Source organism: Scyliorhinus canicula, chromosome 10, assembly GCF_902713615.1.
Source record: "Scyliorhinus canicula chromosome 10, sScyCan1.1, whole genome shotgun sequence".
Classification (NCBI taxonomy): domain Eukaryota; kingdom Metazoa; phylum Chordata; class Chondrichthyes; order Carcharhiniformes; family Scyliorhinidae; genus Scyliorhinus; species Scyliorhinus canicula.
Genome location: NC_052155.1, coordinates 26,915,538 through 26,935,153, shown reverse-complemented (window position 1 = coordinate 26,935,153; position 19,616 = coordinate 26,915,538). Strand labels below are relative to the sequence as shown.

The window sequence follows — 19,616 nt, the reverse complement described above, 5'->3', positions numbered from 1 at the left end:
AGTGAATGGTGTAAATAATGGCTTATTTCTTCTATACATAAACATCTAGCACTGGCTAGAGAACCTCAACACAAATGTAAATGTGGCCTGCAGAGGTGTGTGTGGCCCGCAGATCCACAAACGTTCTAAGGGCAAAGGGATCCTACTAAGGAGAAGAAGCTTTGGAGGCCTGGCCCTCCCAAACCTACAGTTCCACCACTGGGTGGCCACAGCAGAAATAGTGAGGGGATGAAGGAAGTGGGAGCGGAATAGGTGAGGATGGAGGAGAGTTCCTGCAAAGGACTACCCTCCAAGCCCTAGTCACAACTGCACTCCCCTCTCCTCCAACCAACTACTCGAGGAGCCCAGTGGTGGTAGCCACACTCCGAACGTGGTATCAGATGAGACAACACTTCGACCTAGCCGAAATGCCCACTATGGCTTCCATCTGTAACAACTACAGGTTCACGCCCGCAACAATGGATCCCACCTTCCATATGTGGAGACAGGACAATGGGACATTGACGGTTAAAGACATGTACACCGATGATAGAATAGCGACCCTGGAAGATCTCAGAGAGAGGTTCCAACTACCAAAAAAAAACTGAGACACATACAGATTAAAAACTTCCTCTGCAGGGAAAAGATATCCGAACATTCGCGAGTCGAGGAACTGTTGGATGTGGGCGACCTAGGGAGGGGCGAACTGGGGGGACTTGTACGGGTGACTGTTCAAGGAGGTATGTTCCCCTCTGGACGACACATGGGGGGGAAAAATGGGAGGAAGAACTAGGCAACTAGAAGTGGATGGGAGGGAGGGGAGGGCACGTGGAAAACCAGAGTGACCAACTAGAACACACCGGTTAATAACACATTCGGGCCACACTAGGGAGTACAGCAGAGGCAGATCAGCCAAAGGGGGACCATGGCCACAGAGGGAGGGGAAACGAGTGTATGTAAATATAGATGATGACCTTTTGTTTCTGTTTTCATTTTCTCTTCAGTTTTTCTCTTTTTTGTAATTTTCATTTTCCCTTTGTTGGTTTTGCAATGGAATATGTGCAGTTTTGCAATTGTAATTTTTTTTAAAAATAATTTTTATTCAAGATTTTCAATAACAAATTTTCTCCCCACAATTTAAAACAAACAAGGTGTGTTTCCACACCAACACAAGAAAAGAATTCACCCCCCAAATAAATAATAACAAAAAACCAACAGCAATACAAGAAAGAAGAAAATAACAACATAGCAAACCCACCGCCGTAAAAACAAACCCCCTGACCGACCACTCTCTACCCCTTCGCCAGGAAGTCGGGAAAGGGCTGCCACCGCCGAAAGAACCCCTGTACCAACCCCCTCAGGGCAAACTTCATCCTCTCCAACTTAATGAACCCAGTCATGTCGTTGATCCAGGCCTCCGAACTCAGGGGCCGCGTATCCCTCCACTGCGCCGGGCTACTAGAGATGCAAAGGCCAGAATGCCGGCCTCTCTCGCCTCCTGCACTCCCGGCTCCGAAGCTACCCCAAAGATCGCGAGCCCCCAGCCTGGCGTGACCCTAGACCCGACCACTTCCGACAAAGTCCCCGCCACCCCCTTCCAAAACCTCTCCAAGGCCGGACAAGCCCAAAACATATGGGTGTGGTTCGCCAGGCCTCCCGAACACCTCCCGCACCTGTCTTCCCCTGCGAAGAACCGGCTCATCCTTGCCCCTGTCATGTGAGCCCTATGCAGCACCTTCAGCTGAATTAGGCTGAGCCGTGAGCAAGAGGAGGAGGAATTCACCCTCTCCAGGGCGTCCGACCACGTTCCATCTTCAATCTCTTCCCCTAGCTCTTCCTCCCACTTCACTTTGAGCTCTTCTACTGAGGCCTCCTCCTCCTGCATCAGTTGGTAAATAGCCGAGATCTTTCCTTCACCGACCCACGTCCCCGAAAGCACCCTATCTTGCACCCCCCTTGGCAGCAGCCGTGGATACTCCGCCATCTGCCTCTTAACAAATGCCCTGACCTGCATATACCTAAAAGCGTTCCCAGGGGGGAGGTTCCACTTCCCCACCAGCTCCTCCAGAGTCGCGAACTTCCCATCCAGGAAGAGGTCCCCAAACTGTCTGATGCCTGCCCTGCGCCAACTCCCAAATCCCCCATCCGTTCTCCCTGGCGCAAAACGGTGATTGCCCCATTTCGGGGCCCAAACTGAGGCCTTCACTTCCCCCCCCTCTGCCGCCTCCATTGTCCCCAGATTTTAAGGGACGCAACCACCACCGGACTCGTGGAGTACTTTGCCGGGGGGAGTGGAAGTGGGGCCGTCACCAAAGCCTCCAGACTCGTACCCGCACAGGACGCCACCTCCAATCTCTTCCATGCGTCACCCTCCCCTTGCGTCACCCTCCCCTTCCGTCACCCACCTGTGAATCATCGCCACGTTCGCCGCCCAATAATATCCACACAGGTTGGGCAGCGCCAGGCCCCCTACCTCCCTTCTTCGCTCCAAAAATACCCTCCTTACTCTCGGGGCCTTCCGCGCCCATACGAACCCCAGAATTGACTTATTCACCCTTCTGAAAAAAGCCTTCGGGATAACATGGGGAGGCACTGGAAAAGAAACAAAAACCTCGGGAGCACCGTCATCTTAATCGACTGGACCCTGCCCGCCAGCGAAAGCGGTATCGCGTCCCACCTCCTAAACTCCTCCTCCATCTGCCCCACCAGCCTCAAAGTTAAGCCTATGCATGGCCCCCCAGGTCCTAGCCACCTGGACCCCAAGATACCTAAAGCTCCTCTCAGCCCTCTACAACGAGAGTTCACCTATCTCCCTCTCCTGATCCCCCGGGTGCAGGACAAACAGCTCACTTTTCCCCATGTTGAGCTTATAGCCCGTAAAGTCCCCAAACTCCAAGTATCTTCAGCACCTCTGGCATCCCTTCAGCCGGATCCGCGACATACAACAGCAGATCATCTGCGTACAGCGACAACCGGTGCTCCCCCCCCCCCGCACAATCCCCCTCCAACTCTTCGAGTCCCTCAGCGCCATGGCCAGGGGCTCAATCGAAAGTCCGCCGACCCCCTCCCATTCGTCACCACACTCTCCACCGGGGAGCTGTACAGCAACCTCACCCAGCTGATGAAACCCTCACCAAACCCAAACCTCCGCAACACCTCTCACAGGTAACTCTACTCCACCCTATCAAAAACTTTCTCCGCATCCATGGACGCCACTATTTCTGACTCCCCAGCCGCCGGCGCCATCATCATGACATTAAGGAGCCTCCGCACGTTGGCATTCAGTTGTCTCCCCTTTACAAACCCCGTTTGATCCTCGTGAATCACCGTCGGGACCACATCCTCCACCCTGGACAGCACCTTTGCCAACAACTTGACATCTACATTAAGGAGCGAGATCGGCCTGTCAGACCCACACTGAAGGGGGTCCTTGTCCCGCTTCAGGAGCAAAGAGATAATTGCCCTGGACATCATTGGGGGCAGAGCCCCCCTCCCTCGCCTCATTCAGGGTCCTCACAAGCAGAGGCCCAGCAAATCTGAAAATTTCTTATAAAATTCCACCGGGAACCCGTCAGGCCCCGGCGCTTTCCCTGTCTGCATACTTCCCAACGCCTCCACCAACTCCTCCAACTCAATTGGGGCCCCCAAACCCTCCACCCACTCGTCCCCTACTCTTGAGAACTCCAGCCTATCCAAAAAGCGGTCCATCCCACATGCTTCCCTGGGGGGCACTGCCCGGTACAGCCCCTCGTAAAAGGATCTAAACACCCCATTGATGTCCTTTCCACCCCGCACCAAATTCCCTCCTCCATCCGTGGCTCCCCCAATTTCTCTAGCTGCTCCCGCTTCCGGAGCTGGTGAGCCAACATCCGACTTGCCTTCTCCCCGTACTCATATACCGCCCCCTGCGCCCTCCTCCACTGCGCCTCCGCCTTCCGGGTGGTTAAAATGTCAAACTCCGCCTGGAGATTACGCCGCTTCCTCAAAAGCCCCTCCTCCGGGGTGTCTGCATATCTCCTATCCACCCTGACCATCTCCTCCATCAGCCTCTCCCTCTCGACCCTCTCCCCCCCCCCTCTCCCTGTGCGCCCGAATAGATATCAGTTCTCCTCTGACTACTGCCTTTAGCGCTTCCCAAACCACCCCAACTTGCACCTCCCCGTTGTCATTGGTTTCTAGATACCCCTCTATGCACCTACGGATCCGTCCGCACACTTCCTCCTCTGCCAAAATCCCCACATCCAGCCTCCACAGCGGGCGCTGATCCTTCCCCTCCCCCAGCTCCAGATCCACTAAATGTGGGGCATGATCAGAAATGGCTATCGCCGAATACTCTGCCCCCACTACTCTCAGGATTAGCACCCTGCTAAGCACAAAAAAATCAATCCGGGAGTACGCCTTATGAACATGGGAGAGAAAGGAGAACTCCCTACCCCCCGGCTCCAAAAACCTCCAAGGGTCCAACCCCCCGCCCATCTGATGCATGAACCCCCTCAGCACCGAGGTCGCTGCCGGCCTCCTGCCCATCCTAGACTTCGAGCGGTCCAGAGCCGGATCCAGCACCGTGTTTAAGCCCCCACCCAGGATCAATCCCCCTGTCTCCAGGTCCAGGATCAGGCCCAGCATTCGCCGCATGAAGCCTGTATCGTCCCAGTTGGGGGAATAGACATTAACCAAGACCACCCGCTCCCCCTGAAGTCTCCCACTCACCATCACATATCTACCTGCACTATCCCCCACCATTTTGGACGCGACGAAAGACAGGCTCTTACCGACCAAAATTGCCACCCCACGGTTCTTCGCATCAAGCCCCGAGTGAGACACCTGTCCCACCCAACTTTTTCTTAGCCTCACCTGATCCATAACCCTGAGGTGCGTCTCCTGGAGCATAGCCACATCTGCTCCCAACCCCCTCAAGTGAGCCACGACCCGGGATCATTCAGCCCCCTCACGTTCCATGTGACCAGCCGAACCCGGGGGGCCATCCGCCTCCCCCTACGCCGATCAGCCATAGCTCTTCCTCAACCCGCCAGGCAACCCCCCAAGCCCGCTCCCCAAGGTGGCAGACCCCCCTCCCAACCCCCCCTTCACCATCCATTCCTTCACAGTCCCTGCAGCAACAACCCGGTACCCCCCCCCCCCCCCCCCCCAAGCTAGGGCCCCCCCTAGCCGCGTTACCCCTAACATTGTGCTTCCGTGTGTCAGCTGACTACTGCTGACCCCGGCTACTCCCGCCATAACCACGACCCCCCCCCCCCCCCCCCCCGACGCAACACAGCTGCTAATCCCTCCCTACCAGCGCCGACCCCGCCCCCAATTCCTCCAGCGCGGGAAGAAAGCCCGCGCTTCCAACCCGAGCTCCGCCCCTCAACCCAACACGCGGGAAAAAGACGGACACATGACCCATCGGGACCCCAAACTACTCCCCAACCCACCAGTGGACAAAACAAAAAAAAACGCCACAGTAAATAAACAACAGCCCAGAAAACAACCCCGATAAAACCAAAATAGTGAAAACGAACAGGCAACATCAATCAGCAAACACAGCCAATATAAACAACAGGATACCCAGGAGGGCAAAGCCTCCAAACAAAGTACATTTTCCCCCAGTCCTCAGTTCGAGTCCAAGTTCTCAGCCTGGACAAAAGCCCAGGCCTCCTCCAGAGAGTCAAAATAGAGCTGGCGGTCCTTGTTGTCCCGGAGGCGAGCCGGCTGTAGAAGGCCATACTTCACCCCCTTCCTATAAAGCACTCCCTTCGCTCAATTGAAGCCAGCCCTTCTCTTCGCCACCTCCGCGCTCCAGTCCTGATAAATCCTAATATCCGTGTTCTCCCACCTGCTGCTCCTCTCCTTCGCCCATCTCAACACGCACTCCCGGTCGACCAAGCAGTGGAAACGGACCAGTACCGCCCTGGGCGGCTCGTTCGGCCTCTGCTTCCGCTGCAGCACTCGATGGGCGCCCTCCAGCTCCAGGGGACCATGAAACGACCCCGCACCCATCAGCGAGTTCAACATTAGGACCACATAGGTCCCCAAATCCGAGCCTTCCAGCCCCTCCGAGAGGCACAAAATCCGCAGATTCTTCCGGCGGGAGCGGTTCTCCATCTCCTCCATCCTCGCCAGCCATTTCTTGTGCAGTGCCTTGTGCGACTCCACTTTCACTGCCAGGCCCAAAAGCTCATCCTCGTTGTCCGAAGCCTTTTGCTGCAGCTTCCGAATCTCCATGGCCTGGGCCGTCTTGAGTCGCCACCAGCTTGTCCAGCGAGACCTTAAACGGCTCCAAGATCTCAGCTTTGAGCTCCTTGAAGGAGCGCTGAGGCAGCTCCTGCTGCTCCCGCGCCCACTGCTGCCATGCTGCTGCTGCTTCCCCGCCTGCCGCCATCTTGTTTTTTCTGCCTCTCGCCTTCTGCTGCAAAGCCGACTTTTGGACCGCTCCACTGTGAGTCCAGTCCAGCCGCTGGGCACACTGGCTGTGTTTCCCCCCGGGGGAAAGTCAAAACAGCGCCGTTGCGGGCTCGAAAGTCCAAAAAAAGCGGGAGCTGCCGAACGTGCAGCTTAGCTCCGCATCGCCGCCACCGGAAGTCTGCAACTTGTAATTTAACTTACGAACTGAAATGTGAAACAGAAAACGTGAAAATCAATAAAAACATTGAATGAACATTAACTCGTTATAAATAGAGAATACAAAATGTAATCCTGTTAGGATTTAGCCATACTCAAAATGTTGGTCCCAACTGATAATCAAACTTGCTTAAAGCAGAATCCTCTGAAAGTTCCACATTGTTCAACCATTGCCTGTCTCTAGCATTCATTCATTTTCTCCTTTTTTTGTTCTCTGTTCTCCCACCCACCACCATGAAACAGGAGTGTGTTGAAATTTTAATAACACAAATTATCACTAGTGTTCATGTTGGCCTAATCAAAATTCTTGACTTTTCTCAGGGTCCTTCCAATTCTACTGAGCTCTGGAACTATAACACTGGTGTACAGATGGGGTGCTGGGGACTTGTTATTTATGCTGTTACTGCTGCTATCTGTTCAGGTTAGTATCGAGGCTAACTGTGCCAGAACCAAGCAGAAGTTTACCATAAAATCAAGTTCTTGCGTCAAAGCCAAAGTTTTCCTGCACATGTACCGCAATCAATTGTATCATTATACTAGGTACTGAGTTAAAATAACATTTTAATACTTCATGTGGTTGTAGACTGCTCTCAGTGTGGAAAGAAAAATGCTTTAGCTGTAGGTGAAAGGTCACAAAGCAACGATATGCAGGTCATGAACGGAGATTAGTTGTTGTACTCTTCAGTAGTGACACAATCCTATCCAAATGTTTTCATAACTGCACAGTAGATTGTCCGTGTGTGTGTAATACTCCTTTTGGGAGCCATAAAAACATGTGTTTTTAAAGAGAATGTTTTAATGTAACAATGAACAAGGAGGTTTGATTTTTAGAGCATCATGGGCCAATTTGGTGCAAAGAGCTGCCAAGTACTAAACCAGTGTAAATTCACTGCTCTAATTCATTAGCGTGAGTGTTTATTTTCCATACAGTTTCTGAATTTGGATAGTCTGGGTCTCTTTATTTCATAGCTGTAGCTATAATGCAGAATGCATGTTCTCCCCGTGTCTGCCTGGGTTTCCTCCGGGTGCACCGGTTTCCTCCCACAGTCCCGAAAGACATGCTGTTGGGTAATTTGGACATTCTGAATTCTCTGTCCGTGTACCCGAACAGGCGCCGGAATGTGGCGACTAGGGGATTTTCACAGTAATGTCATTGCAGTTTTAATGTAAGCCTACTTGTGACAATAATAAATAAAGAGCAAAGAAGAATAAATAAAAAATAACAAGGAATCTGAAGATTAAATGAAATTCTAGAGTAGTGGGATGGGAGTGCATAATCCTTCTCGGAGAGCCAGGACACTTGTTGCTTATGTGGTACATCTGAAGTGTCCATCCTTCTTGAGCAGTCCATCGGGATCGAGGGTTACTTGCTTCCCCACTAAAAGTACGTTGCCAGGTGACTGAGGAGTCCAATGCGCAACCTACAGTCTGTCATAGGCAGGTCAGATGGTGATTAGAGGTCAAGTACATGGGTTATCATGCGTTGTTTTCACTGTCGGCCCTTCAGCTTACTTGAGGCGATGAAACTTGGTGTTCAGTTCCTCTTTGGATGCTTTTCCTCCACTTAAGGCGGTCTTGGGCAAGGTATTCCAGGTTAGACCAGGTTGTCTTTGAAGAGTTCCCTCTGCCCACCTGGGGATTGTTTGCCATGTTGAAGCTTGATTTGGGAGTCACGTGTCAGGCATGCGGATGCCTGTCCAGCACAGTTGAAGCTTAGATAATCAGGATGTTGGCGTGAGTGAGAACACGAAAGTTGATTCACCTATCCTACTAATGGACTTGCAGGAACTTTTACAGAGGCCATACTGGTGGCATTTCAGGGTTTTGAGATGCCTGCTGTACATAAAGCACATCTTGCTCTGTAGAACATGAGCTTGGTGCTGGGTCTGAGTTACTGGTCTTCAACCACACTCTTCCTCAGGTGACGCTGACCGGTGATGTTAAACCTCTTCATCAATGTCTTCTCTTGTTGGCAGAAGGCTCCCAAGGCAAGGAAAGTGGTCCACATTGTCCATGGTCTCGTTGTGGATTTTGATGGACGGGGATGGGGATCAGTGCGATGTAGCAGGAGCAGTTTGGTGGTGGACCTTTGTCTTGCGGGTGTTTAGTGTAAGGCCCATGTTCAAACACACCGTGATAAAGGTGTTAACGATGAAGTGTCCATCATTAAAGAACTGCTGAACTTTCCAATTGAGTAAGATGTTTTAGAAATTATACTGGATAAAGCATCTCCATATGTTGTGGGGTAAAATGTTGTTGAAAAAAGAGACATGTTGCAAAGCTTTTCAGCTTGCCCTCAACAGACCAAATGTAAAACTACCAAATTTGAAATGATCAGAATTCATCAAAAAGAAGAAAAGGGTGCTGATTGGTTGACAAGTCAATTCTGTCCACTGCATTGCCACAGTGTAATGGGCAAGTAACTGCTCCCCATGCTCCATCGGCTGTTTAGATTAGGCCGAGAACAGACTGTATTCCACCAGCCCAGTAGCAAAACCCAAAACAAAATGTGTACTGTTGGATGTGATTCCACAATTGAGCAGCGCTTGCTGAACAATCCAGAGTGTGCTAATTGCTACTCAAGCTCATAAAATAAATTTAGTGGCAGCACGTTGGCGCAGTGGGTTAACCCTGGTGCCTCACGGCGCCGAGGTCCCAGGTTTGATCCCGGCTCTGGGTCACTGTCCATGTGGAGTTTGCACATTCTCCGCGTGTTTGTGTGGGTTTCACCCCATGGGTTTCCTCCGGTTTCCTCTTTCCTCCCACAAGTCCTGAAAGACGTGTTGTTAGGTGAATTGGACATTCTGAATTCTCCCTCAGTGTACCCGAACAGGCGCCGGAATGTGGCGACTCGGGGATTTTCACAGTAACTTCGTTGCAGTGTTAATGTAAGCCTACTTGTGACAATAATAAAAATGATGATTATTATTAAATTGATATGTGCAAAGGAAGTAGGTTACTGCAATTTCTCTGTTCTTTGACCCTGTTGAGGATGTGCACAAATCGGGAGAGCTCAGTTTACATGTTAGAATGTTAGACTAAAGAAATTATTACTTTCTGGGAAATTAGTGATTTCAACTATTTCAAGATGTTATTAGTTCTTGATTAAAATCCATTCTTTCCATTTAATTTTATAAAAGTATCTCAGTAAATCGCTGATTTGGATCATAAATATTGATTTTCTTTTCCTGGCAGCCATTTTGCAAAAGTACCTGGACAACTATGATTTGAGCATTAAGGTTATCTACATATTGGGAACGCTGGGATTTTCAATTGGTACTGCAGTGATGGCTATTTTTCCAAATGTATACGTGGCAATGATAATGATCAGTACAATGGGAATAGTATCCATGAGTATCTCTTACTGTCCTTATGCTCTTCTTGGACAATACCATGAAATGAAAACGGTAAGCCATATTTTTGAGATTTCCTTTTATTTTTGTTAACGTAAGTTTAAAACTGCAATACTTGGTAGCAGAAATTATTTCTAAAATGATGTAGACTAAAGGTGGGTTTCAAATTACTCTGTAATTATCAAATTTGGGAACCGATAATCCTTACTCCAGGAGTAAATCCAGGTGTTATGCTGTAACGGGACACATTTCTCCCATTGAGCTGCACTGAATAGATTGAACATTTGAACCTGTGACTTAAATGAACCATGAAAGGCAGAACAAACTCTGATGGCACACTCTTAAATGTCCAAAAACTCACTAATCCTAAATTTCCGTCTTGCTTCTTCATTTGGGCTCGAGTACCATCCAGTACTTTTGATATATTTGGCTTTCTGTTCCCAATTTTTAATTTTATAATTGCTGAGTATTGTATGTTGATTTTCATTTTCTAGTCGAGTCAAACTTTTTAAAATTTTGTTTTGCAGTATAGAAATCACAGTCCTGGAAACTCCAAGAGGGGCTTTGGTATAGATTGTGCGATCCTATCTTGTCAAGTTTATATTTCCCAAATACTGGTCGCATCAGCACTGGGCGGTGTGGTGGAAGCCGTTGGTTCAGTTCGTGTAATCCCAATTGTGGCATCAATTGGTTCATTTCTTGGCTTTTTGTCTGCCCTATTTCTTGTCATATATCCTGAGAATCGAGTAAATCCAGGGGAGGAGGAGAATAGAGAGACTCTTATGGCGTCTTCAGAAAGTAGAGGGAAAAATGCAGAGAAGCCAGTTGTTTTGAAGCTGACTCGTAAAGGCACCATCTCTGAAGTGGAGATCGAATCGGCTCTGTGAACTAATGCATTAGCAAGACATTCCAGAAATCTGATCAGAAATGCACAACAAATTTCCTGTGCTCTATTTTCTTCTTAATCCACATTGTGTGCGTGCGTGGGCAGGGGGATGGGATGGAGAAGAGAGTAACAGCTAACCACATTAGGTCCTGGTAAAAGTCTGCGCCTGCAATTTGGTAGCATGTACTACAAGACAAAATGGTGCGATTCACAATAAGCAACATTTTAAAAAATGTTTTAACAGTGAACATTTTCAGAATATTTTGCTGCTTTTATGTACCAAAGGCTACATTGAGGCACCAAGTAAATAGACAGATTTTTGGTCCATTCAAAAAAACAAATCGCCTTGATCTACTGCACAAACAAAGCATTTTGTAGCTAGTAAAGATTTTCTATTTTGCTGCAGCAATCAAGTTCCTAAAAAGCCACTTCAAAAAGTCTCCATTTATACTGCTGATATTCCTGAAAAGAAAAATTGGCCTATCTTATAAGTGGAATATTGAAATGGTAATTTTGACCAGAAGGATGCCATTGATCATGTCCACACTAAAATATCAGTAATAGTCTATTTTCCTGGGCAACTAAAATTTATTTTCAAACTTCATTATGCAAAATGTTATTCCTTTTACATTTTCTATTCTCATTCCGGTAGGATGAGCAAAGATGTTCATGGCCCTATAAAATTGGGAAGAAGTGAGTGACCAAATGTTCTCATAATTTTCTCATATCAGATGCACATGATTAATTGACTTTACCTTTTAACTGTTGTGGTAAGCTATTTAAAATGGATAGACAAGATAAAATTTAGTATAATAAGCCATGATTAAATATCCAAGAACTCTTGTCTTGTGTCCAACTAGAATGTTGGCCTCTTGTAATTTGAACCTATCCAATCAGTACCTTATTTGTTTTAGATAGCAACTGTCCAGGTTTGCCTTCGTTTGAGATTTTTCAAACAATTTTATATTTTAATGCCAACTTTATGTTGATTTGTTTAATACCTTCAGCTGAATAAGTGAAGAACAAACATCTGAACATAATTGATTAAATCTGCAAAGACTAAATGGAGAACTTGTCCTGAAAATACAAATGGCTTCAAATTCATAAAAGATCCTCTCTGATTTATGTAAAGTATCCACTATCTTTCGTGCTGAACATCCTGTAGTCTGCTTTGCGAGGTCTATGGCTGTGTTTTATATGGTCCAATTATATATTTTTCCTCTTTCATCCAAGACTCTATTTTTTCATAGTTGTTTTTTGATGAAGAGAGAGATTTCTACAAGATGGGACTGATCCCAGGTAGTTTTTGCTCTGCAGAAACAAACTTCCACCATTCAGACTGCCAGAGCCGCTTCACCTCTCCCAGTGTGGACTCAGAGCTTTAATGTTGTTTGAGATTGCAACTCTGAGGCATTTTTACTTGGAGGTCCCAGCACTCTAACCTTGAAGTAGCAGGTTAGCAAATCATCTACTGTGGAGGGAAGTTTTGAACACCTGAAATTACACCTATGGAAAACACATTTTAGCAACAATTAGGATGAATGTTCAGTCTTTTGAAAATTGAGCTGGGGCCAAAGAAGCCTGAAACGACAAATGGTCTGCTTTTACAGATAGAATTCTGAGCTGGCTCAAAGTTTGCCTGTTAATATCAGGAAAGGACAGCAAAAATGCAGCATATAATTTCTGTTGCACAAAAACATTTAATGTTGAAGTGAGAAGAGAACAACTTATCAAAGGTCCTGATATTTCCAGGATTAGTCTGTACTGTATTCAGCCTGGCTTTTAGATTGTGAAACCAATGTGCCGAGAAAGGGGGAAAAACTGAGACTAACCACTGGGTTTTTGTTTTGTTGCGTGCAGACGAATCAAACCAATATTGCAATAATTTATCTATCTACCTTTGCTGTAAAATAGACTTCTGAATGCATGAAGAAACTGTGCTGTGTCATCACCAGGAAAATAATAATGGCATTGTATGTAAAATCTATTGAGTTCCATCAAAAATCCATTATTAATACTTGAAGTGTGGATGCAGAGCAAGGACATGTGTTTGGAACAAAAGCATCATCTAGCCAAAGCAAATAGACATGGATAAATAACAAAGGAAGGGACTTTGCAAAAATTCTACAGTTCAACACATTGGTTCAGTACCATCATGATGTTGACTACTAAAGCAAACTCTGAATGTAGTATGCTTGCTTGGTTCTTTCAATGCTTATGGCAATCCAACAGAAAAATTGCACACAATTCTGTATCAAGAAAGACTTCTCCAAGGTCCTATTTATTTTACAATTTTATTGTGATTTTTTTGCATTTTAAAATACTACTGAACTTGGCAGATACATTCAAACAAAATGTCAGCTTATGTTGGGTGCAGTTTATATTTGAGTTATTGTGATCCTCGAGAATTTTTAAAGTTTCAAATTTCGTTTTTATATTTGTACAGGAAAAAATCAAAATGTAATGGTATTTGATTTTCTGAACTTGTCAAGAGTTGTTCTATGGCTAACCCATGCCCAGCAAAAGTGAAACTACTAACTGTTCAAACAGAAATACTATAACAAACTTTGAGGATGAAGATAATGGAATGTGTAGTATTTTATGAACACTCAGTGCAATTTGTTGTGACATCTGTTTTGTGTCAGTGTGGGTTGGGGGGGTGGGCGGGGGAGGGGAGGCAACTTTACAAGTTTAAATTTATTTATATTGATAATGACCAGAAGCTTAATTTGTTTTAATGAACTTGTCACTTTATTTAATACAAAAAATTGTGCTTGGTCACAACCACTTGTAAGATGTGCCCAGTTGACAATGATCAATGTATAACTTTTGTGAACAGGTTGCAAATATGTTTCTTCTGTTCTACACATTCAGATCTACAGCTAAAGCAATTGTACTTTTAGCATGTCTCTGTTTTTTTTAAAAATCCTCAATTGTGGAGAATGGCCTGGATGCTTGCTAGTTTTTGTTGACATGCAGAAAAGATCTTGCATTTCACCCATCAACAACTGAAATATGCCAAAATGACAGTGATTGCTCCAAATTTGCACAGCATGTACCTGGTGTTTCTTTTCTGTGTATTTAAAGATTTACCAAAATTGTCTATATTAATAGATCCATGGTTTTAGGAGGCTGTCACCTTGTAATTATTGAACTGTACTTGGATGGAATAGTGGAGGAAACACATCAAATGCCTCCAATTTATACCAATGGTTATACAAAAGCATCTAATTTAAAATATGGTTCCGTAGTGAACTGGCCAAAAGACGACTGCTTTTTTAATCAACTTATTAAGTTGGGGCACTAGTAGCTCTTGCTGAGTGGAAATATTAAATGTGTTAAACACATGCTTTAGTTTTTAAAAGGGAAGGAAGCAAAGAAGAAGATAGATATGAGTGACTTAATGGCATAGACTTTATTTCTATATTTTCAAGCTTTTTTTGTTGGAAGGATTTAAAATGAGTCATTGCATGAAACAGTGACTTTGTTCGGCACTTTCCATTTTAACTGCTAGTCAATTGATTTTAAAAGAAATTTAGACAAATTCTATTCTTCCATATATATAGTGTTTCAATATATTCTCTTTCATGAAGAATAAAAAAATTCAGAAATTATTTTTGTCTGTGCTCTTTACTGCAGTGTGGCTCCTTATGCTTGTTAGATCTCTTGTTGAATGCAGATTCACCTTAAAATAGAGTTACTGATCTGTAAGTGACAACTCAATCAAATTTGTCAGTGAAGCACCAATTGTATTGTGCAATGACGTGGTACTGGACGTGCCCTGAATATAAAACTCAAATTGCCCCATCAACTTTAAACTCTGTACCATATAATCTGGAATGATTTGCAGGCTGTCAGAAGTTCAGATTGTAAATATTGACTGCTTCCATTTGGTTTATTATGAGCACCATGATTGCAACAGTGTTACTTGCCATTCAATTTTGCTTTAAATTGCTGCAGTAATTAATGATTCATATCTGTTCTTTGAGTTGTTTTCTGTATTCTATCTCTTCTCCCCTGTCCTCTCTTTCCCCTTCACTAGTATCTTCCTCATCCTGTGTTCTGTTAGCTTCAGTTTTGTATCTTGTAAAGGATCAAGTCACCAGATTGGAACCGTATTTGCCTCTTTTTGGGGGAGTGGAGGATGTGACACATAAAATGAGTGGATAAGGCATGCACTAGCCTCCCACCTTTAGGCCTATTGAGGCGCCTCAGTGGCCATTTGAGGATCTCAATCTGCCTCCACTGCCATAATAAGCTGGGGAATGGACATGCCCAGGTCCAGTATCCATCTTTGATCTTTGCAGTCCCAGCAGCTGTAGCCACAACCTGTTAGAGCTGCCAGCCAAGCAAATTGGCTAGCAGTGAATTTCCTTCCACAGGGGTCAGAAATCTCACTCTGCTTTACACAAAGTCTTTGCTGTCCTTTTGAATGTCTGATGAATTCCCACCAGTGCACAAACTAGGAAGTTGTTCTGAAGCTCAATGAGCAGGGCAACATGGCAGCATAGTGGTTAGCACAGTTGCTTCACAGCTCCAGGGTCCCAGGTTCGATTCCCGGCTTGGGTCACTGTGCGGGGTCTGCACGTTCTGCTTATGTATGCGTGGGTTTCCTCCGGGAGCTCCCGTTTCCTCCCACAATCCAAAGATGTGCAGGTTAGGGGGATAGGCTATGCTAAATTGGCCTTGGTGTCCAAAAAAAGGTTAGGCGGGGTTACGGGGTTAGGGTGGAGGTATGGGCTTGGGTAGGGTGCTCTTCCCAAGGGCTGGTGTGGAATCGATGGGCTGAATGGCCTCCCTCAGCACTGTGGCACTGTAAATTCTATGAAATCTATGGAAAACCACCTGATGACACCAAAGCTATACCCCCCCCCCCCCCCCCCATAACCTTTCTAATTCAAATTGGCTTTGTGCAGACACAGTCTAAACCTGTTATTATTTTAAACCTTTATTGTGAGAGTTAAAAAGACTTTCAATCTAGTGATCCTCGCCCCCCCCCCCCCCTAAAAACTCCCCTCCCTGGACTGACATACTTAAAAGCCCCTTTCCTGAAAACACACTGGCCTGCTGCCAGATCCCCCCCCCCCCCCCCGCTCCCTCAATCTACAACTTCTCTATCCAATCTTTTAGGGATTCTTTGTCAAAAGCCTTGTCCAGTAATATTATGTAGGACCAAAACATTTCATTAATCTATGCTTGCATTCTTTCCATGTAATGTTGGTGTATCGTATTTGTCTATCCTTCCCTCGTTTATGCTTTTGCAGCTTGAGCCTTAGCTATTTAAATGCTCTCCTAGCCAACCTCCATAAAATTCAGCTCATCCAAAACATTGGCAACCTTTAATCTCAATCTCTGACATTGACTCTCAGATTTTAAATTCTCAAACCTCCTTGCTTAAATGGTTCTGCCCTCTTTATCTTATTCCAACTTGTAACCCATCCTCAAATCTTTTCCTTGGACTTTAAGACAACTTGTACTTCCGATTCCCTCTTCTCCTTTAAGACACCCATTTCTGTTAGAACCTTCCTCATTCACTGAGCTGCCGGTTCTTTATTAGCTCACATGCCACCGATGTGTTGTGGAGTTTAATTCCACATTTTTATTGAATTCAAAGTTAAATAGTGACCACGAAACCATAGTTGATTGTTGTAAAAATCCACTTGGTTCACTAATTAGGGAGTCTGCCATCCTTACTTGGTCTGGCCTATAGGTGACTATTAAACCCACACCAAGTGGTTGACTTGCAAAGCCCACTGAAATAGATTGCAACCCCATGCTGTTGAATCAAACCACTAAAACGTCAATAGTAAATGAAACTGGAAAGAACACCGGGGAGTCAACCAGGGCACTGGAAATGACACTGCAATGCCCTTAATAACCTGGAGGGGCTTGTGCGGAAATAGGGAAAGCTATCAAGCAACTCCCTGACTAATAATCCTCACGGAATCATACTTTGGATAATGTCCCAGACACCACCAACCACCTTAGACAAACCCTTCAGAGATGGCAGCGATATACCAGCAGGAGGGAGTTACACTGCGGGTCCTCAACATCAATTCCACACTGAATGACGTCTCATGCAAGAAGGCCGAGTAATTAACACATACCTCTCAGCTGAAGAATCAGTACTTGTCCATGTTGAACACTACTTGGGAGGAAGCACAGACGGGCAAGAGGGCAATGTACACAACCACAACGAAGAGTGCAGGAGGTCATGCCAGGAGCAACACCAGGCATACCTAAAAATGAGGGGTCAACCTGGTGAAGATACTTACACAGGCCTATCCGCATGCCAAGCAGCAGGGAAAAGCAATTCCATAACCAACAGATCAGATCTAAGCCCTGCAGTCCTACCACATCCAGTCATGAATGGTGGTTGGCAAACAATTCAATGGAGGAGGTTCCACAAATATCCCCATCAATGATTGGGGAGCCCAGCACATCCGTGCAAAAGACCAGGTTGAAGCATTTTCAAAAAGTCCAAGTGTATAATTCATCACATGCCAGTCTTCAGCCAATTCAATTCACTCTACGGTAGTGTTTTTCAAACTTTTTTGCCCGGGACTAATTTTTGCCAACCAACCATCCTTCGTCAGTCATACCGCCTGAAGTTCACAACCCACCATTTTCAGTTCCCGTGTTTGCGTGGGTTTCACCCCACAAACCAAAAGATGTGCAGGGTAGGTGGATTGGCCACGCTAAATTGCCCCTTAATTGGAAAAATGAATTGGGTACTCTAAATTTATTTAAAAAAAATTAATGGCAGAGCAGGCTCGAATGGTAGACAGCCTCCTATTTTCCATCTAAATCCAACCTGGCCAATTACCACCCTTCAGTCTACCCTCAATCATCAATAAAGTTATTCAAGAGGTCATCAATAATGCTATCAAGCAGCACTTACTAATGTTCAACTCCTGTGTGAGGTGAGGGTGACTGCCCTTGACATCAACGCAGCATTTGACCGAGTGTGGCATCAAGGGCTCAGGCAGAACTGGAATGAATGGCAAAAGGATATGACAGCATTACAGGGCAGCTATTTCGGTAATGATACCCAGCGTGTGACAGGAAGGCACAGTGTGTGCAAACATAAATAACAGCACCAAATAGGGTCAAAAAGAGAAAAAATGGTAACTAGGCAAAAATAATGGTTCTATATTTAAAATGTACCTCACATTCGGCACAAAATAAATGAATTAACAGCACAAATTGAGGTTGATGGGTATGATCTTACAGCCAATACAGGGACGTGGTGAGAGGGAGATCAAAACTGGAAACTAAATGTTCAAGGGTATGTGACTTTTCATGTGGACAGACAGGAAGGACAGAATGGTGGGGTAGCTTTGTTATACGAGATGGAACAATTGTAAGAAGTAATCTTGGATTGGAAGATGTAGAATCCAAATGGGTGGAGGTAAGAAATAACAAGGGGAAGAAGGCACTGGTGGGAGTAGTCTACAAGCCCAGAAACAGTAGCTACACTGTCAGCCAGAGAATAAATCAGAAGATAATAAAGGCATATAAAAAAAGGCATTACTTAAATCATGGGTGACATTAATCTTCATGTAGATTGGGAAAATCAAATCAGTGGAAGTAGCCATGAGGAAGAATTCAGTGTTTTCGGGAGTTTTCTAAACCAATATTGTTAGCGGACGAAATTGCTTTCGTATTAAAGAATTGATATAAGTAATAATAAAGATGTTCCAGATTTGAAAGCACATGTCAAGGCGAAAACCAGTAGGCATGAGGTTAAATTGTTGAACCTTAAAGAAAAGTCACCTGCACTCGAGATAATTCAATCATCCAACATGGTGTTAAATAAGAATGGGGACCCATGTCACAGAAACCATGGCTCCAGCCTGGCTGTAGGAGATTTATTGTCCAACCCAGAGCAGGGAATAAAAACACATTAACATCCCATCAAGGAGTTCAGGTCAAGGGGAATATTTTGAATAGGATCCGGGAAATTGTAAAGATGCATTGTATTAGTAAATCGTTGTCCCATTAAGGGTCCCAGGAAAATATGCCTACTGATCACCTTGTATTGTTTGGAATAAATCAATGACGTCAATGCCTACCTATAACTCTGAAAGGGCTTTAAACATATATGCATGTAACCCTGAATGTGATCAAAGCTGTCTTGCGAGCTAAGGATAGCAGCAGAACTTGCCTCTCCTGTGTGCACACAGCAATTCCGAATAAACGCAATGTTTCCAACTCCATGCAGTCGAGAAAAGAGTTTCCCTCTAACAAATACATTGTGGATCCAACCAGGGTTCAGGTTATTTTGGATCTGGTCATGTGGAATGAGGGAGGTGATCATAACATGGTATAACTGGCATTAAATTTGAAAGTGAGAAACTTGGCTCAGAAACAACTGTGCCAAACTTAAATAAGGGTCATTATGAAGGCATGAGGGCAGTGTTGGGTTGGTTAGAGTGGATTGGGAGAAAGAGGAACAAGAAAGGCGGTTGATCAGCAAATGGCAGGCATTTCTCAAAATAGTTAATGACTCAACCAAAATATATCCCCTGAATGGGCCGGTCAAAAGAGCCCGTGGGCGCAATTCTCCGCACTTACGAAAAATCGGAGAATAGAGGGCGGCGTAAAATTTTACGGACACGCTGGTCCGACGCCCTCCCGCTATTCTCCCCCCCCCCCCCCCCCCCCACGCCCGCCCCCCGACACGAATCGCTGCTCGCTGTTTTTTTACGGCGAGCAGCGATTCTCCCCTGGGCGATGGGCCGATTTCCAAGGCCTTTACGGCCGTTTTTATGAAC

The 19,616-nt window shown here is 45.7% G+C and overlaps 1 protein-coding gene across 6 annotated transcripts in view; it reads left to right on the top strand.

Annotated features, from left to right (window-relative positions):
• LOC119972289 (solute carrier family 45 member 4-like) overlaps window positions 1–14,453 on the top strand; it is an 88,908-nt gene extending 74,455 nt beyond the window's left edge. For 5 of the 6 annotated variants that reach the window (XM_038808756.1, XM_038808752.1, XM_038808754.1 and 2 more), the window contains exons 6-8: window positions 6,922–7,021; window positions 9,796–10,007; window positions 10,481–14,453. In XM_038808756.1, the coding sequence (XP_038664684.1) occupies window positions 6,922–7,021; window positions 9,796–10,007; window positions 10,481–10,840 (672 nt within the window). In that variant the 3' untranslated portion in view covers window positions 10,841–14,453. The remainder of the gene's footprint in view (window positions 1–6,921; window positions 7,022–9,795; window positions 10,008–10,480) is intronic. The other variant, XM_038808757.1, reaches the window with a different exon arrangement.
• The last annotated feature ends 5,163 nt before the right edge of the window (window positions 14,454–19,616 follow it).